Source organism: Drosophila subpulchrella, unplaced genomic scaffold (assembly GCF_014743375.2).
Source record: "Drosophila subpulchrella strain 33 F10 #4 breed RU33 unplaced genomic scaffold, RU_Dsub_v1.1 Primary Assembly Seq354, whole genome shotgun sequence".
Taxonomy (NCBI): Eukaryota; Metazoa; Arthropoda; class Insecta; order Diptera; family Drosophilidae; genus Drosophila; species Drosophila subpulchrella.
Genome location: NW_023665577.1, coordinates 6,423,070 through 6,450,756, shown reverse-complemented (window position 1 = coordinate 6,450,756; position 27,687 = coordinate 6,423,070). Strand labels below are relative to the sequence as shown.

The 27,687-nt window shown below is 44.9% G+C and overlaps 2 protein-coding genes across 2 annotated transcripts; both read left to right on the top strand.

The window, feature by feature from the left end:
• The first annotated feature begins 389 nt into the window (after positions 1-389).
• Positions 390-27,458, top strand: LOC119560320 (dynein heavy chain 5, axonemal). The gene is made up of 35 exons (XM_037873701.1): positions 390-497; positions 1,246-1,383; positions 1,439-1,598; positions 1,999-2,149; positions 2,208-2,952; positions 3,674-3,884; positions 3,944-4,812; positions 4,864-4,983; positions 5,046-5,202; positions 5,292-5,346; positions 5,561-5,694; positions 5,749-5,954; positions 6,510-6,806; positions 6,870-7,317; positions 8,367-8,566; positions 8,631-10,502; positions 10,593-10,765; positions 12,091-12,246; positions 12,415-12,625; positions 14,518-14,904; positions 14,964-15,549; positions 15,747-15,980; positions 16,989-19,666; positions 20,038-20,286; positions 20,872-22,609; positions 22,670-22,724; positions 23,175-23,272; positions 23,334-23,626; positions 23,709-24,201; positions 24,593-24,782; positions 24,849-25,005; positions 26,079-26,174; positions 26,237-26,293; positions 26,597-26,729; positions 26,798-27,458. Exons 1-35 carry the CDS (start codon positions 390-392, stop codon positions 27,049-27,051), a joined length of 14,109 nt encoding a protein of 4,702 aa, XP_037729629.1. The 3' UTR covers positions 27,052-27,458.
• On the top strand, positions 25,408-26,028 carry LOC119560321. The gene has a single exon (XM_037873702.1). The coding sequence runs from the start codon at positions 25,493-25,495 to the stop codon at positions 25,955-25,957; it is 465 nt and encodes a 154-aa protein (XP_037729630.1). The 5' UTR covers positions 25,408-25,492; the 3' UTR covers positions 25,958-26,028.
• Positions 27,459-27,687: the final 229 nt, after the last annotated feature.

The following is a 27,687-nucleotide window of genomic DNA, read 5'->3' as shown; positions in this document are numbered from 1 at the left end:
AAAAATCGTAAAAACTTAAAAAAAAAATAACTGGTGTTAAAACTACATTGAGTAATAAGCCCTACGTGGTTCCTTATATCGAATCATCGGTTATTGTCTATAGTAGCATAGTTACAGGTGGCCTCAACAGGTGAATAAATAAACAATTCGCAATAATAAATCCGATCGACGGACCTTAGTCGGTTGCCTTGGTAACTTGGAGCGTATCCGGACTTTGTTTGTTCAATAAAGTTTTCAGCTTATTCCGTTTCACAGAGGCGAAAAGTTGTGCAACGCAGAGAAAAATCAAAAAAACGCAGTAAATCTATAATGATTTTTAATTAGGTGCTCCAGTGCCAGTGAGCTCCTGTTTGTGGTGATTTTGAATTTTGCATAGAGTTTTTGGCGCAATGTTCGTGCAGAAGAAAAAGTTGGTCGAGCATGTTTTGGCAATGCGCGCCGAAGGGGGCAGTAGTGATGATGATGATGAGGAGGAGGACCAGGGCGACATTTTGCAGGTGCAAATCCAAACCCCTAATCACTAGCCACAACTGTCGAGTGTAATGCTAAATAACCCAAATCGAATGTTGCCTTAGAAAACCCCAAAGTAACCTGTAATGTAACCCTAGATTCCAAAAGCCCTTTGACTGATTACGTAATCGTGTGTAAATTGCTCTTAGTTGAGGCTCCCTCATATTATATCGACCTAATACACTTATTTTCATTTCTTTTTAGCTGAGTAACCCGTAGTCCACCTTAATGCAACTGTAAAGAACTTCACTTCTCCGTTGCTGCAAATCCAATCCTAGTAAAATATTACGAAATCACCTTTAAACAACTACTGTATAGCATTTGAAGCTCACCCCTTTTTGATTTTTGTTTGTATTTGGTATTTGTTGTCATGCTATATAAGTACAATTGTTGTAGATTTTTGAATGTAGATCGTTGGCGTACAACTATAAAAAGTTGAAATGCATTTTTAGACTATGTTTACTGTATGTGCCATTTTTGAAACTAACGAATTTTTGGTCTCTCTCATTTTTGAATTTTGAAAACCGAACATTTTGTAAACAACAAATTGATTTACAACTTGAAATCAATAATACATTTTTGTACAAACCCAAAAAAAATATAACCCCTACCGCACTGCAAAATTTTGATCCTTAAAATTATCCTTTCTGGAAATCAAACGGTTCGACGCATGTCGGTCCCGAAAATCCCGGGGATATAACGTGAACTTTCGAAATGGACCCCGACGAAGCACAGCGCCGCCGGGAAGAATGCGAGCGGAAGGCCCGTCGTGGGGAGATGGATCCCCGGCTGGAGTTCACCTTCCAGCTCCTGATCGATGCCACCCAGCTGCCCAGGCATCAGCTCATGGACTACATATTCGAAGGGGACATGGTAGGCGTACCGCTATATTTTTATTTCTCTTGGTATCTTCAATCTCTTGGTCTAGCTCGATGAGATCAATCAGCTGTTCCTGCCGAATATGAAGAACAAGCTGCTGTGGTTCTACCAGGAGACGGATGACCCAGAACCAACTCCGGTTCCTGATCCAAATAAACCGGGACCCTCGAGATCTGGCGTAGCTTCCAGTAGCTCCAAGACGCCGCAGGGTGAGATATTAAAACTAATATTCTGGAATTTCAGTTTTTTAGAATTTTATAAAAGTACAATGATTAATTTTCACTGTGCGTGCGAGTACAGGAAATATGTAAACCGAAGGAACATCTCAATTATGTTAATTTTTATACATAAAACGCGGGCAGTCGCATTTTATACATAGTTTGGTTTATTTTTATATTTATTTATTTAAAAACATATATACTTAGAGGAAATGTTAATGGCTTACCTCAAAAACTCAAATGTAACGAAAGCTGCGTGCTGGCATTTTGCATAATGTGACCAGTCGCAAAAGAACCGTTAAATATTACACCGACCGCGGCTTGGTACCAAAATCTTCAGGGATGGACAATAGACCAAAATAACTCTCCGATCTACATGTTTCCCTTTTAGGTGGTGCCTCTCCAAGTGGCTTGCCTCCACCCAAGCACAAGAAATTGTTTCTAACCGATGGGTGGACTTGCGCCTTTACAGGAGTATGTATATATATATTTCGTGTGAATACCTCGAAGCAGCTCCCCGAGGAGGGTTTTCAGAAGGATTTGTAAGTCTTAAGTACAGTTAAGTACAGGAAAGGTAGTAAAGATTCCTGAAACCGATAGGTATTGCGGAGTGATCGATGCCAAGAACATCGGACTGGTCACCTCCATCGAGCGGATAGTGGAGTTCGTGTTCATGCAGGCCCTGGCCTTTCCCAGTCTGGAGGGCGACGAGGAGGACGTGAGCTGCGGGCTCATCAAGGGACAGCTCCTGCCCGGTCTGCGATCCTTTTGCAGTGCCCTCCGCGTCTGCGAACAGGTGTGCGACCATCACAATGTCTTTGCCGACGGGTGCGACATGTTCGAGAAGATCGACGAGGTGGAGGAGGTGAAGGACATGTCCAAGAACCAGGACTTTTGCGGGCAGTTGGAGGAGCGCGTGAACAACTGGATGAAGGGCATACTGAAGATTCTGGGCGAGAGCGAGCAGCTGCGGAAGGAGAACGACCACAGTGGGCCACAGGACGAGCTAGAGTACTGGAAGAAGCGAGGTGCCCAGTTCTCGCAGCTTCTGGCCCATCTGCAGGACAAGGAGGTGCAGTTCACGCTGCACTGCCTCTTCCTAGCCGGCTCCCGGATCATCAAGCAGTGGAAGGAGACGGACAGGAAGATCACCTTCTGCTACAACGAGGCGCGCGACAACTCCAAGTTCATACAGGCCATGGAGACGTGCTGCCATTCGCTATACCTAGACGACCCTGTGAGCATGAAGGAGTCCATCCTGAGCCTGCTGCAAACAGTGCGGCTGATCTACAGTGTTTCCCAGTTCTATAATACCTCGGAAAGGACATCCGCTCTGATGGTTAAGGTGAGCTTTACATTAAGAAATCATTGTGCATCTTTTGTCGGTACAAGTATTAGTTTGTGAAGTTCACAATGTGATGCCATAAAAAAATGTATAACTGAATATTTATCAGTTTTTACTTTTTTAATATAATTATGCCGGTTAGTATGCATTATCCAAGAGTGCTTTCAACTTGAAAGTTTCAAGACTCATTTTGAGTTACTAGTAAATAAATTGTTTAAAATTAATACACTAAATGAGTGAGAGGTACAAGTACGTTTACATATTCCTACCTTTGTAACGTTGTCAAAAATTTTAACTTTAAACTTCTTGAGCACTTGTTTGTTTGCCCCCTCACTTTCGCCCACTTTACCCATAAGTGCTTCCTGTTGATATAAAATGTTTGCGCATTTCACAAAATTCGTTGACCTTTGGGCGCTGAAAAAAATTTCATCAAGAGGAAATATTTAGCTTCTATTTTTGTTTAGGGCATTTTTTTGCTATACAACAAATTCTAAAAATGTTTGATATCATAGCATTGATTTATTAGACTGTAAGTTTGAGTGTTATTTCTTATATCGTACAAAAGTTGGATTAAAATATGTTATTATTTATTTGTTATTTCCGGTATAAATAGTAATAAGTAAGAAGGCATTATAAATGGCAGAAAAATAACATATATTTGTTTTAGTTACCTATTAATCTTTTTTAAAATGTACCCTAAAACACTCTGTTCTTTAACCAGATAACAAACCAAATGATTGAAACCTGCAAGTCCTACATAACCTGTCGGTGCAAGGAGACTATATGGTCACAGGATCGCAACGTGATCCGCACAAAGCTGAGCAACTGCATCAAGTTGAATCACATCTACCACGAGACCTATTACACGGTTCGGGAACAGCCTTTCCTACCGAATCAAACGCCCTTTGGTTTTTCGGAGAACTTTGTATTTGGTATGATGAAAGTTAAGATGATAAATGGGTACCGCTTAAACTATATAATTCATTTTCAGGCAAATTTGATACTTTTTGCGAGCGGCTTTCCAAGATCATTAGCATGTTCAATTTGATCGATGACTACAATCACTTGTTCGAGCGCCGTTTGGAAGGACTTCTCTTGGGAGAAGCCTTGGAGGATGCCTCTAATCACTTTGAAGAGGCCAAGAAGGACGTGACTTCCCGGAAATACGACTACTTGGATCACCGAAACTCAGACTTCAACGTGGATTTCGAGAGGTTCATACACAAAACGAACTCTTTAAAGGACACCATAGCCACTTTGATTGAAAAGGATTTCGACACCGTTTGGGAGACGCCGCAGTGCATCCGCTTTCTGGTCCGTTTCGAGAAGGTCAGCGAGAAGATTCCGCTGACCAAGATGGACGAGAAGTACACACGTATCCTGCGCTACGTGGAGAAGGAGGTGGATCGCATCCTAAAGACGTTCCGCAAACAGCGGGATGATCCACCTCTGGCCAGGAACTTTCCACCCATCGCCGGAAGGATTCACTGGTGTCGTGCACTAAGTCTCCACATCACGGAGCTCATGGATGCGGTGATGGACCATGCAGTGCTGAGCAACCTGCCCATGGCCAAGGATCTGGATGTGCGCTATCACAATGTTCTGGGTGTGCTGCAGGAGTACGAGGACGAGATTGTATCCATTTGGCTGGATCAGGATGTCAGTGTGGCCGATGCCTGCCTGCTGCAGCCACTCTTGAGCCTCCAGGGGGATAAGTTGTTTGTGAATCTCCACCCCACCATTCCGCTGCTTATCCGGGAGGCCAAGATGCTGGCCAAGCTAGACATCGAATTGCCCATCGTGGCCGCCACGCTGATGAGTCGTCAGCAGTACTTTATCACTATTCAGGATTCGCTTAATGTAAATGAATTTGTTGGTATAGGAACTTATCCTAATCTTTCTGCTTCCCAGTGCCTGATAAAGATGTTCTTGTCCACCGTGAGAGCTGTGAAACTGGAGGTTCGCCCTTTGTTCCTTCCGCAGTTAGTGCGTCTTACGTCAATGCTGAAACCAGGATTACAAACCATTAATGTAAGTTAGACAAGGAATATTTAATATATTTTAATTTAATTAAAATCCTGTCCCTCCTACAGTGGACAAACCAAAACTGGACAGAATTCTATGAAAAATGCAAGCAGGCCATCGAGAATTTTGAAGTTCTGGTCGCCCGTGTCCATGACATCTACTCCAATCGCATCCTCCATGTGCTGATGTGGATGCAGGATGTCTCCTTGCAGATTTTACCAGCAGGTTTGCGGCCCTAATTCTACAAATTTATTCAAGTCTTTTCGTTCTAATTGTGTGCCGGTTGAAACTTTTCACATTTGTTCTCTGGGCAGACGATGAAATCTGGACAGTTGACGAGTTTCTGGAGCGGAGCGAGGAGGCCTGCCGGTGAGTCTGCCTGTGACATGTGCTCACAAAAATTCATTAAACTCTGTGTTCCGAAATTGCCCTAGAAAAGTGGGATGGAGCTTTTCAACTTTCTGGTCTAGACTTTTGTTTAGGCTAGAAGCTACTTTTAATTTATATTCTTTGTTGATTTTAATGTGTGTTGAATGAATTATATTTTTTTAATTCAGAAACATTTTTTTATAATTTGTTTTAGAAAAGCGGCCATCGATCTTAACCGGAAAAGTCAAATGGTCTCCGAGGCAGTGGAAGAGGTCCTCAGCTTGGTGGACAAGGCTACGGCAGCCTTTAAAGAGATAGCCGGCGATGATGTGATTACCCTGTTCGATGGTGAGTTGTGGGGATACTTTGGGATGGAGTAATTGAGTGCCACCCATTGAGCAGCAGCCACTCCGAAAGGAGAGAATTCCGGATCGGGGGGCCGCAAGCCGGAAGATGGAGGCGGAGGAGGAGGAGGTGGAGGAGGAGCCGCTGCTCCCACGTCCACTGGTGGCAGCGGACAGCAGCAGGACTGGAGTATCCTGTGGTCCTGCTTCGAGAACCCCTTGTCCCTGCTGTCCACCACAGAAAGTCTACCCAAGGGCATGCAGGTACGAGGAACTAAAATAGAATGCGGTAAAATTCATTGTAAATGACATGAAGTGGCGGAAATTAATTAGGAATGACTTAAAAAAGAAGCTTTAGGTTAACCATTTGAATTCGCCTCAATTAACTTATTTTATTTAATAGTTCTATGGAATTGGTGGATTTTTTATTTACTGAAGTATCTATGTTTTAAAGAACTCCACAAAAGTTGTATTATTGTATGTCAGTACCAAAAATATAGTTTAAAAACCCCTAATTCCTTAGAAGGGCTACATATTCCATATTTCTGAAGCTATTATGGATTTTTCCTTTATTGTTGCCAAATATGTTTACTAATTCGGATCCCAAAATGTATGTCTATAATTTATATAACTTTCCTTTTAATATGATCAATTGTTTCACTTGTTAAAGGATACGAAAGTTTATTTTATTTATTTGTTTTCAAATATGATTACTAATTGGTAACTCTACATTTTAAAGAGAAAAGGTCTTCGAAAATGAGAATGGTCAAGGGGATTTAACGATACCCCTGTTATCTGGGGGATTCACTACCCTTCCAGGACATGGTTTGCAATGCGGTGGTCGAGATGCGTCGCTACTACAGCCGCAAGGTGATCGACGTGCTGATCAAGGTGATCCGGGCCGCTCTGGACACCCTCCGCCGCCGGTTCATAGCCGACGAGAACGAGACGGTGTTCAAGAAGCCGGTCTTCGCGCTGCACGCGCAGCTGCAGATACCCCATGTGGTCATCAAACCGAATCTGGACGAGCTGCAGGACATTTTGGTGACGGCTGGCAAGAACATCACGGGCATTGCGAAGGGCGTGGCGCAGTGGAGCAGCGGCAAAGACCCGCCGGTGCGTACCGCCCCACTGAATAGCTTCGCAATGTTCTCCAAAATCTTGTCTTACCAACCGCAGCAAGTTTCGATGACGGTGACGCAGCCGCGCGTCGGACGCAACCACAACGAGGCATCCGGAGGCGGGAAGAGCCGGCGGCGCAAGATCTACTGCCTGGCCTCCGAGGAGCGGCCCCAGATGCCGCACATGCTCAAGAGCTTCTACTCGGCCATCATGGACAACAAGGAGGTGGCCAAGGCGGTCAACCAGCTGGCCAGCTGCACCAAGAACGTCAAGCCGGAAATCCAGACGTACATCAAGCGCTGGAAGCCTTATCACTTTCTCTGGAAGAACGACCGCACCACCCGGCAGCTCATGGAGTTTGGCCTCCAGGAGTTCGAGACAACGCTGCGTTGCCTCTCAGACTTGGACGCCAATCTGCTCGTCGAACCCGACATGGAGGTCTTCGGCCAGTGCGTGGCGGTCTACAACGAAAGGCTCAAGTATGGTTTGGCCATTGAAATCAAGTGTAAGTGGTTCTTAATTAACGTTAACAGCATTTCATATATCCATTTTGAATTCCAAATTCATACCTCTAAATTTCAGCAGTATTTGCTTAAAATTTTTTCTATTGATTTAAAAGGTTGCATACTGTGCGTGTGGCGGCATAGAAAGCTGATTTAGAATAATTATTTTTCACCCTATTCGTTGGCTAACAATTAGACCAGTTTTTAAAAATTTTTAAAATTTGTAACTATTTCAAAATCATTTAAACTACAGGTATAATATTATTATCATTCCGGTTGTATGATATTTTTTGTTAAAGGCTATATTTACAATCAACGTTAAGTTACTGCTTTTAAACAAATTCCTTAACATGTTTAAGCTTTCCCAATCATTGGTTGCTATTAACAGATATTTAATATTATGAGGGAAAGTAATGACAAAGAATAATGAGTTTGTGAAGTTAGTAAAGCCAATGCCATTGATTTTCTACATATATATAGAACACATAACATAAGTGTAATTTAGTGGGAAACAAAAATTGCTGAGCAAACAGAACACAATTGGATTTAGTCAGGTTAAATATGTATGTACATATGTATTCATTACCCCTTGAATGATTTCCAATGAATTCCAAAGCAAGTAAAGCCATTAATGGCCAAGAAAAAATTTTCCAGGCCACTCCTTAATCTTTTCCCACTATTGTATTAAATCGACATGGAATAATCTTCCAACTCCGTACGCTCCAGTTAATCAGCCATAAATTTTGGACACCCTCGCGAATTCTTTTGTTTGGTCGAGTGGGGAGGCTATTCAAATTGATTGGACTCCAATTAATGCCATCTAATTTGCCTAACCGAATTAGCTGGGCGAAAGGCATCCCGAAAATAAATTCCTCATACCGTTGATTGGCTAGTTTCGGGATTTCGGGGAGCCCAGAGACGCCGCAGGATGTGAGGGAATTAGCCCTCCTTCCTAGCCAGGCCTTTCTGCCTTGATTAATGACATCGATATCATTGGGCTTGGACTTGGACTGGGACTAGGGTAAACACTTGGCACCGTTTCTATTTCCAGCCTGCAACCACAAAATAGGACAGGCCATGAAAAAGAAGTACAAGAAGGAGATGGACTATGTCTACGCGGTAATCAATGAGATGGATCGCAAGCTGGACAGGCCCATCCGCGACCTCGACGATGTGCGAATGATTATGGAGACCCTGGGTAAGATTCGGGAGCAGGAGGTGGACATGGAGCTGCGCATCGATCCGATAGAGGTGAACATTCGATATATAGTAGGCAATCCCCTACTTAATTTTCACATTACTTTAACCTTCCCAGGAGGCTTTTAATGTCCTCACCCGCTATGAGGTCCAGGTGGAGCGGGAACAATTCGATTTGGTCGACAATTTGAGGGCCACCTTTCAGAATCTTTTGGCGGGCGCTTTGCAAGCTCAGGTTAAACTCCTAGACATGCAGCCGGCCTTCCAGGATGACCTACGTACCAATCTGGATAACTTCAAGCAGGACAAGATCTCCTACGTGACGGAGTATCGCACTGCGGGACCAATGCAGGCGGGATTGACTCCACGGGAGGCCTCCGACCGGCTGATCCTGTTCCAAAACCGCTTCGAGGGCATGTGGCGACGCCTACAGACGTACCAAAGTGGCGAGGAACTCTTCGGTCTGCCCCAGACGGACTACCCAGAGCTCGGCCAGATACGCAAGGAGCTGAACCTACTGCAGAAGCTATATAAGCTCTATAACGATGTCATCGACCGGGTGAGCAGCTACTACGACATACCATGGAACGAGGTGGACATCGAGGAGATCAACAACGAGCTGATGGAGTTCCAGAACCGATGCCGCAAGCTGCCCAAGGGGCTCAAGGAGTGGCCAGCATTCCATGCTCTGAAGAAGACCATCGATGACTTCAACGACATGTGTCCGCTACTGGAGTTGATGGCGAATAAAGCCATGAAGCCACGCCACTGGCAACGGATCATGGATGTTACTCGCTACATCTTCGAGTTCGACTCGGAGGGTTTCTCGCTCAAGAACATATTGGAGGCGCCGCTGCTGAAGCACAAGGAGGACATCGAGGACATCTGCATCAGTGCGATGAAGGAGAAGGACATCGAGGCGAAGTTGAAGCAGGTGACCAACGAGTGGTCGGTGCACGAGCTCCAGTTCATGAGCTTCAACAATCGCGGCGAGCTGCTGCTACGTGGTGATACGACGGCGGAAACGATTGGCCAGCTGGAGGATAGCCTGATGGTGCTCGGATCCCTCCTATCCAATCGGTATAATGCACCCTTTAGGAAACAGATCCAACAATGGGTCTACGATTTATCCAATTCGAATGAGATCTTGGAGCGATGGCTACTCGTTCAGAACATGTGGGTCTATCTGGAGGCTGTATTTGTGGGTGGCGATATCGCGAAGCAACTGCCTAAGGAGGCGAAAAGGTTTTCGAAAATAGACAAATCCTGGCAGAAGATCATGCAGCGGGCCCACGAGACCCCCGGTGTTGTGGCCTGCTGCGTCGGTGACGATCTGCTGAAACAGCTGCTTCCTCATCTGCAGGAGCAGCTGGAGATTTGCCAGAAATCCTTGAGTGGTTACTTGGAGCGCAAGCGCATGATGTTCCCACGCTTCTTCTTTGTGTCAGATCCTGCCCTGCTAGAAATACTGGGTCAGGCTTCCGATTCGCATACCATACAAAACCACCTCCTCAACATATTCGATAATACCAAGTCGGTAAAGTTCCACGACGTGGAGTACAACAAGATGATGGCGATTATAAGCAGCGAGGGCGAGATGATCCAGCTGGACAGGGCCATTCGAGCGGAGGGCTCGGTGGAGACGTGGCTAACCCAGCTCCTGGTCACGGCACAAGCCTCGCTGCACTCAATCATCCGCACAGCCTATGCCACTATCAATGATCCCAACTTCACCCTGCTCAGCTTCCTGGAGAAGGCCCCCGCCCAGATTGGCCTCCTGGGCATCCAGATGGTCTGGACCCGCGACGCGGAAATGGCCCTGATGCGAGGCCGCGAACGGAAGGTCATGATGGAGACCAATAACAAGTTCCTGGAGATCCTGAACACCCTTATCGATCAGACAACGAGAAATCTTACGAAAAGGGAGCGCACCAACTTCGAAACCTTGATCACAATTCATGTACATCAACGCGATATCTTTGATATTTTGGTGGGTTTACTTGCTGGGTTACCTTAGAATATGTGATCAGAGACGAGGAACTTTAATAATCTTATTTTATGCATTAAAAATATCCCATAGTGCCGCATGAACATCAAGTCAGCTAACGACTTTGAGTGGCTTAAGCAGTGTCGCTTCTACTTTAAAGAAGACCTGGACAAGACTTGGATTTCTGTGACGGATGTTACATTTACTTATCAGAACGAATACCTTGGCTGTACAGATCGCTTGGTTATTACACCTCTAACAGATCGGTAACATATGGTTTTTACTAATTTTATGTATTTAAAGTTTAGTCAAGTGATTTTAAATTGAAAAGCTTTATGAATTATTTAGCTTTATGATACTTACACTAATTGTTGCTAACCAATGTTGTTTTGGATCATTAACATATTTATATCTGGTGATGGTGAAAGCAAAGCAAATTAACTTTCCTTATTAGAAAATTTGGCCGTCTTTCCAATAACATCATTATTTGGTTTTTTGTGATACTAATTGTTTGGTGAAAAGTATTCTCCCTATTAATATATTTCACAAAAATAACTTCCTTTTCGGTCGTGCTTCACAAACTAAATTCATACCAGTTGGTTTTACGCGATGGTAAATGTTTTGCGTTATCCACATATATTACGAATACGACATGTGGTCCCAAAGGAGTTCATTTTTCCATCTGGTGATAATGAAAAAAAATCATTTCATAATATTCTTATACAAGATTTACCTCTTGCCTCTAACTAGCTGCACGTTATATATTATTTTTTGGATTAAGTCGATAGTAAATGTTTTTCCATGTGCTAAAATATTACGAATTCGACACGTGGTCCATTAAAATATTTGTTCCAAATGGAGTTCCCTGTTTTCTCTGTAGGCTTCGCAATAATTCGTTACCAATAATAACTACAAGAGCTGCCGTTTAATTTGTATTCCCGGCAATATTCCGGCTTTGCTGTCCAGTCCTTCAATGATAAACTTTCGCATTCCTCGGATGCCTGAATGGGAACCGCCTGCACGTGCTCCGCACATTCCTCGTGGCAGTTTCAGTGGCCAACGAGGAGGAGGAGGAGGTGGAGTCGGGGTATCCCACCTTGGAATGCCGCTCTGAAAACAATGGGAGTCATCGTTTGACGGCCCTTAAAGACGCTTTAAGTCAATGACGGAGGAGGCGGAGACAGCCGCATCTTCGCGGAATCCCATTCCATCCTGCGGCAGCGGAAGACGAACCGACTGTGGAACCGGGGCGACGTTGACATGCCCGTGAAGATAAATTTCACTTAGCGGAGCATAAATAAAGTTTTGACAGCAGCAGCAGCCAGTTGGTTCAGACCAGACTGGGGGAATCTGCAAAGTGGTGCTATTTTCCCAGAGGCATCTGCAGGCAGCCTGCTTTGCATTCGTTTCTTGATCTTAGCTCGTAGATTTCCCATTCGTCTGACGTCAGCGAGCATTAGGACCACTGCTTTTGATATTCCAAAAGCGGGGCTATTTTTTTGTTGACTGCGATGACGTTTAATAGGCTGCGGCGTACGCTTCTCTCAGAGTTTCCTTTTAAATCACGGTGTCTGAACTTTTTCTCCCCCAGTTGTTACATAACCCTGGCCCAGGCGCTCACCTTGTCCATGGGAGGAGCTCCATGTGGTCCAGCCGGAACGGGAAAAACCGAGACCGTCAAGGATATGGGCAAAACACTGGCCAAATATGTGGTCGTCTTTAATTGCTCCGATCAAATGGACTACAGGTATGGATAAACTATTTTTAACAGTCTATTACAAATCATTTTGGAATTAAGTTGATTATACTACACTTAATAATCTAGAATTCTCTAAATTACGACTCATATTGGCTACTGGTGGATGATAATTTTATAGATCCTGTTTCGAATACTTAAATGCATTTATTTTTCCAGAGGTCTGGGCCGCATCTATAAGGGCCTAGCTCAGTCCGGAAGTTGGGGATGCTTTGATGAGTTTAACCGCATCGAACTTCCGGTTTTATCCGTGGCCGCACAACAAGTGGCTGTCGTCCTGACCGCCAAAAAGGAAAAGAGGAAAACCTTCCTCTTCACCGATGGCGATACGATTGAAATGAATCCAGAATTTGGCATATTCATAACTATGGTAATGTTTGTATTCTTTGTATGACTTCACCTATCACAGTCACAGTGTCATGTTTAAAAAAAAACCATCCACGTAGCTTTACTTTTACCCACACGTAAGTGCACTGACAATATGTTTGTATTTTTTCTTAAATTCAATTTCCCGGAGCATAACGCGAAAATAACTTGGCGTTAAAGATGAGAGTGTGGAGCTCGAGTACTTATTAAAGTAATTGTATACTCTTTTGAGTAGTTAATATGAGGGAATATGGGTAACGAACCAGTTTCGGAAAATGTTCTGTAATTTTCTAGATTGTAAAAAGAAAAAGGTTTTCTTGAAAGCCAATTTTAAAAAAGTTTTTAATGTTCACCATAGAATGTTGGATACTGTTCTTGAGGACCCTAACGACATATTTTCTGCTTCAAAGGAATTTTCTTTTAAAGGCCAACGTAATCTTATCTGTGAAATGTAAAAAATGTCGTTACCCCCAATCGATAGGAGGCCTTTAAAATGTTTTGTAAAATGGAAGTGACGGGCTCTTCACGCACATAATTCCACGTTATTAGTCATGTACAATTTTTCTCAACCGAAGCCATAATAAAATTTACCGAAGCACATACGACATTTTTGGCGGCTGGGCTAAAAGCGTCCCAAAACCAATAACCGATGAAAATAAGGCCAAAAAAGAGACGACTGGAGTTGAGACTCGAGGCTCGTGTATTTACATACATTCAAGCGGTGGCATGACTCGGTTATTGCGGCTGCCACATGGAAAGCCGAATCCAACTTCATCCAACTATATATGGATATAGGATAAAGGGCAACTTAAAGTTGCCGTGGGGAAAAGACAGAAAGTAGCGGAAAGCAGACTGTAACTTTGCTTAGTTTAATTACAAGGGACGGTAACTATGATCGGGTAATGCGATTAGCGTTAACGCAGCGACGCGTCGCCTCGCTTATAATGGCGTATGTCAATCACCGCCACCTCATCTCATCTCACCCCATACCATCTTTCACATCTCTATGCACATCTACATCCAATTCCACGGAGAGATCCTTTGAAGGCTTTGGCTCAATTTTAATTTGCACATTGAGTTATTATGCTCATTTATATAACACTTTCAGCCGGAGCATTTTATTTTAATGAGCCATTATGTCACTGGCCGAATTGGGTCGCACACGATTACGGACATAGACAAATGGACAAATGGATGTTGACTGGGAACGGAACTCGAATGAGTTTAATGACGAAACCCTTTGTTGTGGTTATCCGCTTTGTCGTTTCCCAGTTTTGTCTGCTGCCCGTGACATTTCTATCTTGGGACAGGTCAATATTTGCAGCCGTGGGCTTAAATTCAAATAAACTATGCCTGGACCGAAACCTAATTTTACGACCGAATTTAGTGCGGGCTTACGGCCTTATGACACTTTCTCGCTTTTCGTCTAACTTGTTTTATTTTTTTTAAACCCCTTATTTAATACAACATTTTTCCTGAAGGTTGCCCCGATTTTTCTAAATTAAGCAAGTAAGTTAGTCAAAAAACAAGCTGATGTCATAAGGCCTTAAGAGGAATCTGAAGCTAGTGTTATATGACCTTTACCAAATTGAACAAACAGTTGAGCTCTTAAACGTTAAATTTCCTTGGAACTATTTTCACAGTTTCCCTGTTATGTGCCGTTGCTAGAACATATAATAATTGGGGTTTCAACCAGCTCCAGGAAACCTTTAAAAATGGCCTAAGTACTCAAATCCTTCGTGTATATCTTGTGTGATGCTATCAGCAATTTAGAACACAGTTTTTCAAATTAAACACTAATTATTGAATAGTGTACAGTGTATTGTTTGTTCGTTAATTAATATTCACTTTAATTTTTTATATTTGTACAATAACACAACCATTTTACCCTTATAGAACCCAGGATATGCAGGTCGTAAGGAACTGCCTGAAAATTTGAAAATTCAATTCCGCACCGTGGCTATGATGGTGCCCGACAGGCAGATTATCATAAGAGTTAAGCTGGCCAGTTGTGGTTTCCTGGAGAACATTACGCTGGCCAGGAAGTTCTACACCCTGTACAAACTGTGTGAGGAGCAGTTGACTAAACAGGTGCACTACGATTTCGGTCTGAGAAACATCCTCTCTGTCCTGCGAACTTTGGGAGCTGCCAAGCGGAGGAACTCCAAAGATACCGAGAGCACCATTGTGATGAGGGTACTGCGCGATATGAATCTTTCCAAGCTGATCGACGACGATGAGCCACTCTTTATGTCCTTAGTCTCGGATTTGTTCCCAAATCAGGTGGTTATAAACCTTTCAAACCTATAAAATATATTTATGTTTTGATACCTTCCGCATAGACCCTTGAAAAAACCAATTACCCAGAGCTTGAGGCTGCCATTCTTCAGCAAACTGATGAGGCCAGCCTGATATATCATCCTCCATGGGTACTGAAACTGATCCAACTTTACGAAACTCAAAACGTTCGCCACGGCATCATGACCCTCGGGCCAAGTGGAGCTGGCAAGACGACCTGCATCCACACCCTGATGAAGGCCATGACCCAAATGGGTGACAATCATCGCGAGATGCGCATGAACCCCAAGGCAATAACGGCTGCCCAAATGTTTGGACGGCTCGACGTGGCCACCAATGATTGGACGGATGGTATTTTCTCGGCCCTGTGGCGAAAGACCCTCAAGCTAAAGGCCGGCGAGCATGTCTGGTTGGTTCTGGACGGACCGGTGGACAGTATTTGGATAGAGAACTTGAACTCGGTGCTGGATGACAACAAGACTCTTACTCTGGCCAATGGCGATCGGTTGACCATGGCGCCAACCGTCAAAATTATATTCGAGCCGCACAACATTGACAATGCCTCACCGGCCACCGTTTCTAGGAATGGAATGGTCTATATGAGCTCTTCAGGATTGGACTCTCGACCAAGTAAGTCAGTTTGTTTGACTCAACCGCGAATTCTATACATTATGGTTGCCATGAAAGATGTTGTATTATATATACTTTTAAATAACCGCGAATTCCTTAGAAGATGATGGGCGTGTGTTTTTATACTCGTAAAACGGCAACCCAAAACGCGTTAAATCATCTAAAATTAAAAAATATTGCTTCTTCTTTCCTTATAGTTGTTCAGGCCTGGCTTAAAAACCGAGCTCCTGGCGAAAAAACAACCTTTTCGGATCTATTCGATCAGACCTTCGTGGAGGTCTACAACTGGGGCGTGCAGATGGTAAAGCTGCAGATGCCCGTGCTGCAGTGCAACATTGTCCAGCAGATGCTGTTCATCCTGGAGGGCTTGATACCTGTTAAAAAAGAGGACGAACCGGCCGTCAGTCTGTCTAGCAAGGAGAGCCACGATGGTAAGTCTGAGCAACTAACTAACTAACCCATTCCCAACCCAATAAATGCTGGCGGTTCGATAAAATGTGAACCCCGAGAAAACAAAAAACCCATCCCAAATGATTGCAACTTTTCAGCCAATAAACGTTTAGAGCATCAAAAACATATTGAAGAGGCGCGACGGCAATCGATTGGCAGTCAGATTGTCGGTAAAGTATAACCGTAATTCGTTGCGTAACTAACAAAACCAAAATCGTAATCGTAGAGCTGACATAGAGCCTATGCTTAATGTGTGTGTACTGACATCTATAACTCTCAGTTGGGATCCTCATTCTTGGTTCCCAACCGATTGGCCTTCTCTTCCCTTCTTCCTTCCGTAGTTCTGATTATGTGCTCGTCCTCTAGTACTTGTTTATGTATTAACCCAACTAGTTGTGTGTGTCTCGTCCAAAAGTTTTATGTTTAAAGTCGGCGTTACTAATAGAGTAGAGGTGTCATGGAAGTCTCTTTTAAACTTAATTAAGAAGCTTAATTTGAAACATCATACTTTTCATTCAGTTTATCATGGATTGTGATTAGTTATTATGGAGTTCATTTGTCATTCCTTACCTTTCTGGATAAGTTTATTAAAGTCGACATTACTAAAAGAACAGATGTCCTTATTTACCATTCAATGAAATCTTTGTTTTATAATAGGTTATGATTTATAATTAATTTGTATAAAGTTCATTTCAAGTACCTCCACTTTATAAAAAGTTTATTAAAGTCGGCGTTATTATTAGAGTAGATGTGTCATAGAATCTTCTTTGAAGCAATCCTAATTAACTTTCTTTCAAATTATGATTTATAGTGATATGATATTATAAAGTTCATTTCAAATAGCTTCACTTTTTATTGACTTTACAAGTCCACTATATTATCTATACATATATTATTTTGCCGAGCAAGAAGAGACTTCTGTGACACTCCTGAATGTGACTGTACCACCGAATGAAAAACCCTTAACCCCCTTACATTTGACCCCACAGAGGACCTCCCTCCGGAGACTTCGATCGAGGAGAAGGAGGACACCTGCACCCCAGAACACTTGCACCGCTTGTACATCTTCGCGCTCGCCTGGGGCCTGGGCGGTTACCTCTCCACTAGCGACCGCGTCAGAATGAACCTCTTCGTGAAGGAATCCTTCCCGCAGCTGGACTACCCCAAGGGTAGTGCCCACGAGAACACAATCTTTGACTTCTTCGTTTCTCCAGCGGGCGTGTGGCAGTCGTGGAAGACGCTCGTCACCCCCTATATGTATCCGGAGCTTTCCACACCGGACTATCTGAGCATTCTGGTGCCCATCGTGGATAATGTGCGCATCGACTACCTGATCGGCACCATAGCCAATCAGGAGCGCGCCGTGATGGTGATTGGCGAACAGGGCACGGGCAAGACCGTCATAATGAAGAACTTTATGAAGAAGATGAACGTTGAGACGTACATGGGTCGGTCCTTTAACTTCTCATCGGCCACCAGTCCGTATCAATTTCAGCGCACCATTGAGAGCTATGTGGAGAAGCGCGTTGGTGTCACCTTTGGGCCACCCGGTGGCCGGAAATTGATTGTCTTTATCGACGACATCAATTTGCCCGAGATCAATGAATGGGGCGATCAAATAACCAACGAAATTGTGCGCCAATCGATGGACATGAAGGGCTTCTACAGTCTGGAGAAGCCCGGTGACTTCACCACCATCGTGGATGTGCAGTATGTGGCGGCCATGGGTCTGCCAGGCGGCGGACGCAATGATATACCGTCGCGTCTGAAGCGCCAATTCTGCGTATTCAACTGTAATATACCCGACAACGACTCCATCGATAAGATCTTCCGCGTTATCGGTGAGGGTCACTACAATGCCAAGCGGGGGTTCGTGCCCGAGATCCGCAGTCTCGTCAAGAAGCTGATCGTCGTCACCCGCCATCTGTGGCAGCGCACGCGCGAGAAGCTACTGCCCACTCCGGCCAAGTTCCACTACGTGTTTAGTCTGCGCGATCTATCGCGCATCTGGCAGGGCATGGTTGGCACCTTATCCACGGTGATCACTTCCGAAAGTGTCCTGATGGCATTGTGGAAGCACGAGTGCACCCGTGTATTTGCCGATCGCTTCACCACCTTCCAGGACAAGGAGTGGTTCGGCTCAGAGCTGGCATGTCTTGTGCGCGAGGAGCTGGGCGACGCCCACTCCCAGATGATCCTGCCCAATCCGGTGTTCGTTGACTTTATGCGCGACGCCCCCGAGCCGACGGGTGAGGAGGGTGAGGATACCGATATGGAGCTACCAAAGGTCTACGAGCCGGTCCACTCACATGAAGTGCTCCGCGAGCGTCTCGTCATGTTCCTCGCCCAGTTTAACGAAATGGTGCGAGGGTCGGGAATGGATTTGGTTTTCTTCCCGGATGCAATGCTGCATCTGGTGAAGATCTCCCGCATCATTCGGCATCCGAGGGGATCCGTTATGCTTGTCGGGGTCGGCGGTTCTGGAAAACAGTCGCTAACGAAATTGGCATCGTTCATAGCCGGCTACAAGACATTCCAAATTGCGTTGACGCGTTCGTACAACGTGGCCAATTTTCTGGAGGATCTAAAGCTGCTCTACCGCACCTGCGGCGTTCAGGGCAAGGGCACAACCTTTCTCTTCACCGACATGGATATCAAGGAGGAAGGTTTCCTCGAGTATCTCAATAACATACTCTCGAGCGGCGTTATATCAAATTTATTCTCGCGCGATGAGCAGGCCGAAATCGTGCAGGAGCTGACGCCGGTCATGAAACGCGAGAATCAACGCAAAACAGCGACCCCGGAAAGTGTGATGGACTTCTTTTTGGCGCGCACCTGCACCAATCTTCACGTGGCCTTCTGCTTCTCGCCGGTGGGCGAGACGTTCCGGTCACGTGTCCAGCGATTCCCCGCCTTGGTCTCCGGCTGCACCATTGACTGGCTGCATCCGTGGCCCAAGGACGCATTGGTATCGGTTGCCCGACACTTTCTGAGCCACTTCGAAATCGAGTGTACGCCGGCCGTTAAGGAGGAGCTGGTCAATGCCCTCGGCTCCATTCAGGACATCGTCGCGGAAACGTCGCAGGAGTATTTCCAGCGTTTCCGCCGCGCAACGCACGTGACACCCAAATCTTATCTGAACTTCATTGCCGGCTACAAGAACATCTATCAAATGAAGCAGCAAGAGCTGCGCGACGGTGTGGAGAAGATGGATACGGGCTTGGAGAAACTGAAAGAGGCCTCCGCCTCGGTTGAGATCCTCAAGAAGGATCTAGTGGTCATGGAGGAGGAGCTGGTCGAAGCCTCCAAGAATGCGGAATCAGTGCTAGTGGAGGTGACGGAGCGCGCGATGCAAGCGGAGATCGTCAAGAACCAGGTGCTCATCGTGAAGGACAAGGCCGAGGCCCTGGTAGCCTGCATTGCCCACGAGAAGGCGCTGGCCGAGGAGAAGCTCGAGGCAGCCAAGCCGGCCCTCGAAGAGGCCGAAAACGCCCTCAACACGATCAAGCCGGCCCACATAGCCACCGTGCGCAAGTTGGGCCGTCCGCCGCACCTCATCATGCGGATCATGGACTGCGTCCTGATCCTGTTCAAGCGCAAGCTGCATCCCTGCATCCCCGACGCGGGCACACCCTGCCCGAAGCCCTCCTGGCAGGAGTCCTTAAAGGTGGGTTCGGGGGTAAAATATTATATAAGGCCATATGATCCTACAATACACTGGAGTTATATGCACAATATTAACCCATGCTTCGCCTTATTTTTAATTCCAAAAATGTCAATCAATTTAAAAGTGAAAGATTATTGCAACTATGGTAGCCCTCATAAGCTATAAAATTGTTGTTATATTTTATCGAAACTTATTTGCGTGTTTCAACATAGCTTTTTTTTGCAGATAGCCCTCATAAGTATGCTATGAAATTGTTATTTTATTTTAATGAATCTTATTTTAGCTAGATATTTACTTTCTATAGTGGTAAATCATAGTCGGTTCACTCGGCTATAGCAGTTTAACTTGTTTCCCATTCACTCCATACCCAGATGATGGCCAGTGCCACCTTCCTGCTCCAGCTGCAAAACTATCCCAAGGATACCATCAACGACGAGATGATCGATCTGCTGCAGCCGTACTTCCGCATGGAGGACTACAACATGGACATGGCACGTCGTGTGTGCGGAGACGTCGCCGGGCTGCTGTCCTGGACCAAGGCCATGTCCTTCTTCCACAGCGTCAACAAGGAGGTGTTGCCTCTGAAGGCAAATCTCACCATGCAGGAAGCCCGTCTTAAGGTAATTGTTGCTGGAAAATTAATCTGTAAGAATAAACTATCAAAAATGCAGTTGTAGTTGTAATTCTAGAATTAAAATATAAATCATTTTCGCATTAACAAAATGTATATTAAATATGTTAACAAAGTTGACCAGTTATAAATCATCAGTATATTAACTGATAAATTTCCGTTATTTCTCTTAGAGTGTATAAACTGCGACCTTTAAACTTAAATTTTTGGTTTTATTTAGTTCAAGCTGGTTTGACTAGTTGGTGCTCGTCAATCATGTCTTTGTAACTAAAGAACAGTTTAGACTTTAAAGATATTTTTTGCCACAATTTGGCAAAAGGGTTCTTTGCTAAATTGCCTTATGTTTAAAAAATGAAATATTATTTATATTTAGAGATTTTAATGGAGAAAAATTGAGAATTTTATTACTATTAATTAATAAATACTAATTTTGGTAAATACTATATAATGTTTTTTGAAGTATAAGCTTTACCTTGTACCAACCAATAGGTTGACTGATTTATTGGGCGTTCTCTATTAAAATTAATTACTGATAAAAAACATTTTCTTTACATGTACTGATTCTAAACAATAGCTTGCCATGGACGACTTGGCCGGCGCCGAGGAGCAGCTGCGGGAGCGCGAGGAAGCCCTCCAGGCTGTGAAGGATCAGTACGATAAGGCCGTGGGCGAGAAGCAGAGGTTGACGGATGCGGCCAATGTTTGCCTGCGGAAGATGACAGCGGCAACGGCTTTGATCAACGGGTTGTCGGATGAGAAACACCGTTGGACCAACCAGAGCAAGGAGTTTAAGATACAGTTGGGCAAACTGGTGGGCGATGTCCTCTTGGCCACTGGATTCCTATCCTATTGCGGGCCCTACAACCAGGAATTCCGAGCCAATCTCATTAAGACCTGGATGGGCATACTCAAACAGAAGAATATACCTTTTACTACCGGACTGAATATAATCAACATGCTGGTGGACTCATCGACGGTGTCGGAATGGACTTTACAGGGATTACCCAACGATGAGTTGTCGGTGCAGAATGCCCTGATAGCCACCAAGTCCAGTAGTTATCCATTGCTGGTGGATCCGCAGACGCAGGGCAAGATCTGGATCAAGTGCAAGGAGGATCGAAACGAACTACAAATCACCTCATTGAACCACAAGTACTTCCGTACCCATCTGGAGGACTCCTTGTCTCTGGGAAGACCCCTTCTAATCGAGGATGTGGGCATAGACCTGGATCCTGTGATCGATAATGTGCTGGAGAAGAACTTCATCAAGTCGGGAAGCATAGAGAAGGTGCTGGTGGGCGACAAGGAATGCGATGTGATGCCGGGCTTTATGCTCTACATCACCACCAAACTGCCCAACCCAGCCTTCAGTCCGGAGGTCAGTGCCAAGACCTCGATCATCGATTTCACAGTGACCATGCGGGGGCTGGAGGACCAGCTCCTGGGTCGCGTCATCCTCATGGAGAAGTCCGATCTGGAGGCCGAGCGGGTGGCCCTCTTCGAAACCGTGATGCAGAACCAGCGGAACATGAAGGAACTGGAGGCGAATCTCCTGCTCCGTCTGAGCTCATCTCAAGGATCACTGGTGGACGATGAAGCCCTGATTGAAGTGCTGAGGGTCACCAAAACCACAGCGGAGGAGGTCAACCAAAAACTAAAAATCTCCGAGGTCACGGAGCGAAAGATTATGAAGGCTCGAGAGGAATTTCGGGCAGTGGCCAAAAGAGGATCGATTCTCTATTTCCTCATTGTGGAGATGAGCAATGTAAATGCCATGTACCAGAACTCGCTGAAACAATTCTTGGTAATCTTCAACCACTCCATCACCAAGTCGACCAAATCCAGTGTCACTGAGGAGCGAATAAACATTATTTTGCGATATTTGACCTACGAAGTGTACAAGTTCACCAATCGCAGTCTCTACGAGAGGCACAAGCAATTATTCACCCTGATGCTGGCCATAAAGATTGATTACCACAACGGAAACATCAGCCACGAGGAGTTCCTGACCTTCATAAAAGGCGGTGCCTCGTTGGATTTAAATGCCGTGACGCCGAAACCCTTCCGCTGGATCCTGGACATCACCTGGCTGAATCTGGTAGAGATCAGCAAGCTGGAGACCTTCTCCACGGTCCTCCAGGTCATAGAGCTTAACGAGCGGGACTGGCGTTGCTGGTACGAGTGCGAGAAACCGGAAAACGAGGAGATCCCCTGCGGATACAATGCCATCTTAGATGGTTTCCGGAAGCTGCTGCTTATCCGGTCATGGTGTCCCGACCGTACCATTTCACAGGCTAAGAAATACATAGAAGGTGGGATAGATTTTGTTCCTTAAATTTAATATCCATTAATTTTGATTAATGCTTTTTAAGAATCTTTGGGTCCCGAGTACAGTGAAATGCAAATTCTTGATCTGGAGGAAATGTGGTAAGATATCTGTGTATTTGTATTTATAGATATAAATTTATTTATATATATAAGTTCATAAAATGTTGTTAAAACTAATATAGTCAGTTTGTCAAAAAGAAAACATAGGGCCTTTAATGAAATATATCATTATAAGAATTAAGAATAGTCGCCATTTACTCCAAATTTTAGAGCATATATTCTTTAGGTCTACAAGTCATTATAAACCCAACAAATATTTCAGTTTTAAACAATAATAGTGTTAAAAAAGGTAATACGATCATGCATTAATTTCAAAATTATCAATACAAATAAAGTGACACTAAGCCGCCAATATTTGTATTTCCCATTATCTTAAATTTGTTTAAGGTGCCAAAAAAAAATTGAACCCCTTATTAAGTAATATACAGCCTTAATAAAAACCTAAGGATTATAAGCCCATGGTGATTAATGATGTGCAATTATTTACAGGCTTGAATCGGAACCTCGCACGCCCTTTGTGTGCCTTCTCTCTATAGGGTCGGATCCGACCACCCAGATCGGAGCTCTGGCCAAGCAGAAGAGCATAGGTAAGAGGCGGAATCAGAGCCATCCTATCACTACCACTTACCCTTAATAACCCCCCCGCAGTTCTCAAATGCGTGTCGATGGGTCAGGGGCAGGAGTACCATGCGCGCAAGATGATAATCGAATCGATGGCCATCGGTGGATGGGTGCTGCTCCAGAACGTGCACCTCTCGCTGCCCTTCTGCACCGAGATTATCGATATGCTGGTGGAGAGCGAGCACATAGACGACTCCTTCCGCATGTGGGTAACGACGGAGCCGCACAATGAGTTCCCCATCGGATTGCTGCAGATGGCTCTCAAATTCACTAATGAACCACCACAGGGGATACGTGCCAGTCTAAAGCGCAGCTACCAGGTGGGCAAATAATTCGGTTCAGTCGGGGGCGAGGGGGACTTGCTTAATATTTAATTTTCAATCTTTTTTCCTGTGCCACCAGTCGTTCACCCAGGACTTCCTCGACTACACATCCGCCTCTCAGTGGCCCCCGCTGCTCTACACGGTGGCCTTTCTGCACACCATCGTTCAGGAGCGGCGCAAGTTCGGCCCACTGGGCTGGAATATACCCTACGAGTTTAACCAGGCCGACTTCGCCGCCAGCGTGCAGTTCATCCAGAACCACCTCGACGAGATGGACCCCAAGAAGGGGGTCTCCTGGCAGACCCTGGTCTATATGATTGGCGAGGTTCAGTACGGCGGCAGGGTGACCGATGACTTTGACAAACGACTCCTAACCACTTTCACCTCGGTGTGGTTCTGCGAGCCACTGCTCTCGAACTCCTTCGAGTTCTACAAGGGCTACAAGGTGCCGGGCACGAAGAGTCTTCAAGGCTTCATCGATTATATCAACAGTTTGCCGGCCTACGACACCCCCGAGGTATTTGGCCTGCATTCCAATGCCGACATCACGTACCAAATAAACTCGGCCAAAGGTGAGTGGCGGAATGTGATTCCCAAAAAAATCCGAATTTAATGCGACCACTGAAAATGAAACCGAAACTGAAACGTCCTTCCCAACCAGAATAAGAATCCCTTTATATTTAGTTTAATGCCGTTGATGGACACCCATATGGGGTCATAAATTATCAATGCGTTTAATTTAATGTAAAGCCCTGTTGCATAATCAATGCGGACAGGGGCGTGCTTCCGATTCCCACCTGAAATGTGTGTGAAATCAATAAACCGAGTAAACCGTGCTCCATTTAGGAGCTCTTGCTCCTTGCCAGCCGGCTACCCATTCGGGGCACTCGGGCATTAGCGCATTAGCATATTCGATGGCCCCAAAAATCCTTGATTGTTTATTTCTGATTCGGCATCCTCCAGGCATCCTCGACACCATCCTGAGTGTGCAACCCAAGGAGGGAGGCGGTGGAGGCGGGGAGTCGAGGGAGAGCATCGTCTACCAACTGGCGGATGACATGCTCCGCAAACTGCCCGCCCAATACAACGCCTACGAGGTGCGGGAGAACCTGACGCGGATGGGTATCCTCCTGCCCATGAACATTTTCCTCAGGCAAGTATCCCTGGCCATCCTTCAATGCTGATTCCCTGTAATCATGGGGGTGATGTTTAATTGCAGGCAGGAAATCGATCGGATGCAAAGGGTCATTAAACGCGTCCACAACTGCCTCTGCGACCTCAAGCTGGCGATTGATGGCACCATTGTGATGAGTCCCGCTCTTAAAGAGTCACTCGATGCCATGTACGATGCCAGGATTCCGGAGACCTGGATGAAGGTTGGTATACGGTACTTTTTCCATTTTAGGTAGCCAAAAAGTAGTTACCCTAACTTCCTTACCATAACTCTGGCTCTTAACTTGAATCCTCTTTAAACGCTTTTTTAAAGGCCAGTCTAAATTGCTGCCAAATATGGAAATTTTAGCATTTTTCGTTTGATTTCTACCGGGGGAATAATATCTTTTTTGCGCTGGGCTTTTATGTTTCAGTACTCGCAAATTATGCGTGAAAACGTTTGACGCCCCAAAGCTTGTTAATCTTATTCAGTTACCTGCGAAAAATAATGGAAAAATCATTAAACAAAGGTTTTCTTTTTTTAAATGAACTAAAATCGTACTTCATTTCTATACTCATACAATTTTTAAATACTTTGAGTATTCCTGGAGAATACCTTCAACACGTACACCATTCAAATACATATATCACATCATAGCATCAACTAAACAATAAACAAAGATACATTAAGCACTCACCATCCGTATCACAATGTCGGATTACAAGTTTCTCTATAAGAAAGATGCCAATTTTAATATCGACAACCAATCGCATCAAGATCTCATGACTCGCACATATGGTTTTTTGAAGGCGACTCGGTCAGACACTCCGATTCCGAAGTCCCAGAGTGGCTTGAGCGCACATACCCTGGTGGAAAGGTTGCACACCATCCATAATAAGATCGATTATCAAATAGAGTCCGTAGCCGATGAGAAAAGTTTTTCCATATCTTCCGAAGAACCCGTGCGCATGGGAAAGTCGGCCTTCGAGCAGAAGCGTAAACTCTTCGATACAGCTGAGTTTACTATAGCTCGGGGCCTCAAACTAAGTGAATTCTTTTGTCCCACCGATTCTGGTCTTCATCTGCCCATTGTTCAAAGAAATGTAGGACTCACCGCTTCTTTTGAGGAAATGGAGAACTATTGTCGCAAAATGAATATTGCATTGGACAAATGAGTCGTTGCAGGGATTTGCAAAAATTAATATCTATATTTTGTTTGATTACAACAATAAACTTTCATACTCTTGCCCGCAAAGATTCACGGCTTATTATGGGTAAATTGAAATTCTCTTGCAGATATCCTGGGAATCAACTACCCTGGGCTTTTGGTATACTGAGTTGCTTGAGCGCAATGGACAATTCCGAACTTGGATATCAACAGATCGACCCAAGGTCAGTTAAAGAGGGATAGTTTATAAAAATCCAACTACTGTATCTTATTAACCCACACTTAGGTTTTCTGGATGACCGGCTTCTTTAATCCCCAAGGCTTTCTCACAGCCATGCGTCAGGTGAGTAATAATAATAGAAATCGTTTATTTTTGCATAGTTGCTTAATAAGCAAACGGGATATGAATACCAAACGCACTTCGCCTCAAGCAGAAATCGATGTTCAGTGAAAATGGGTTCTTTGTCATGGAGCACTTCCTTTATGCCCAAGCGATTGCCATTAAAACGCACATTTTTCCCCGTGCTGATTGACATATCTGATTCCCCACCTCAAAGGTTATTCACACGGCTCTGCTTCTTGTTCCACCTTTTCTTTGCATATCTACTTGTATCTGCGGTAATACTTGAAAATCCCCACGTGTTAGGAGGTGACGCGAGCACACAAAGGTTGGGCCCTGGACTCGGTGGTGTTGCAGAATCAAATAACGCGCTACAACAGGGAGGACATCACGGAGTATCCCACGGAGGGGGTCTATGTGCACGGATTGTTCCTGGAGGGTGAGTACCAATAGCTATATCTTACTTACCAAGGTGAACCCAGTGAAATTTTACTCCGTGTTTTCCAGGCGCTTCCCTGGATCGCCGCAGCGGCAAGCTGATTGAGTCCAAGATGAAGGTGCTCTACGAGCAGATGCCCGTCATCTATATATACGCGATAAACACGACGGCCGGCAAGGATCCCAAGTTGTATGAGTGCCCCATCTACCGCAAGCCCCAGCGCACCGACTTGAAGTACGTGGGTTCGATTGATTTCGAGACCGAATTCAATCCCAAGCATTGGACACTACGCGGCGTGGCCCTGCTCTGTGACATCAAGTGAACCCGAACCCCTGATCCCGGATCTCCAACCTCATCCCCATCCCCATCCCCATCCCTGTCCCCGTCCCGATGGCCATTGTTTGCCATCATGTCAACGGCTGTACGTGAGTGGGGCTCCTAATGGCCCTGTGATAATTATCTTTTTTCGTTGGGTGGACGTTAAAGTTTCGTGTAATCCGGCGCAAATACAACGTTATTAATTAAGCCCTCGGGTGAGGCAAGGGCAAATTGTTTGCACTCGGGAGCAACCAGCACAATTATTAGCTCTTATCCATTTTGGTCAATCCTGCTAGGCGGGGTTCCCAAAAAAATAAAAACAGAACAGAAAAAGCGCACCGAATCCTTAGAGAGTTAAGCATGTGAGTAGCGAAATCGCAGTGTTTATTAAAGGCAAACATATGTAGCATACGCTTGTTGTTTTGGAATTTAATCATAAAGGTATGGCGAATTGGTTGACGAACATATACATCATGTGGTACCCTGTAAAGGAAAAGGAAACGCGTCACTCGGCCTGTTGCAGACTTGTATAGGAAAAATACAACAAGCTATGTAAACACAATTGCCGTAAGTATTGAATGAAGGTGAGTTCAAAAACCTTTGTCTTATATCTCCTACCCCTCCTTCCTTGCCAATTTAA

Coding starts and splice junctions, on each gene's coding strand:
- LOC119560320 (XM_037873701.1), top strand. CDS start 390: ATGTTCGTGCAGAAGAAAAAGTTGGTCGAGCATGTTTTGGCAATGCGC. Junction 3,885..3,943: donor TTCGGAGAACTTTGTATTTG/GTATGATGAAAG, acceptor ATTCATTTTCAG/GCAAATTTGATACTTTTTGC. Junction 5,203..5,291: donor CTTGCAGATTTTACCAGCAG/GTTTGCGGCCCT, acceptor TTCTCTGGGCAG/ACGATGAAATCTGGACAGTT.
- LOC119560321 (XM_037873702.1), top strand. CDS start 25,493: ATGTCGGATTACAAGTTTCTCTATAAGAAAGATGCCAATTTTAATATC.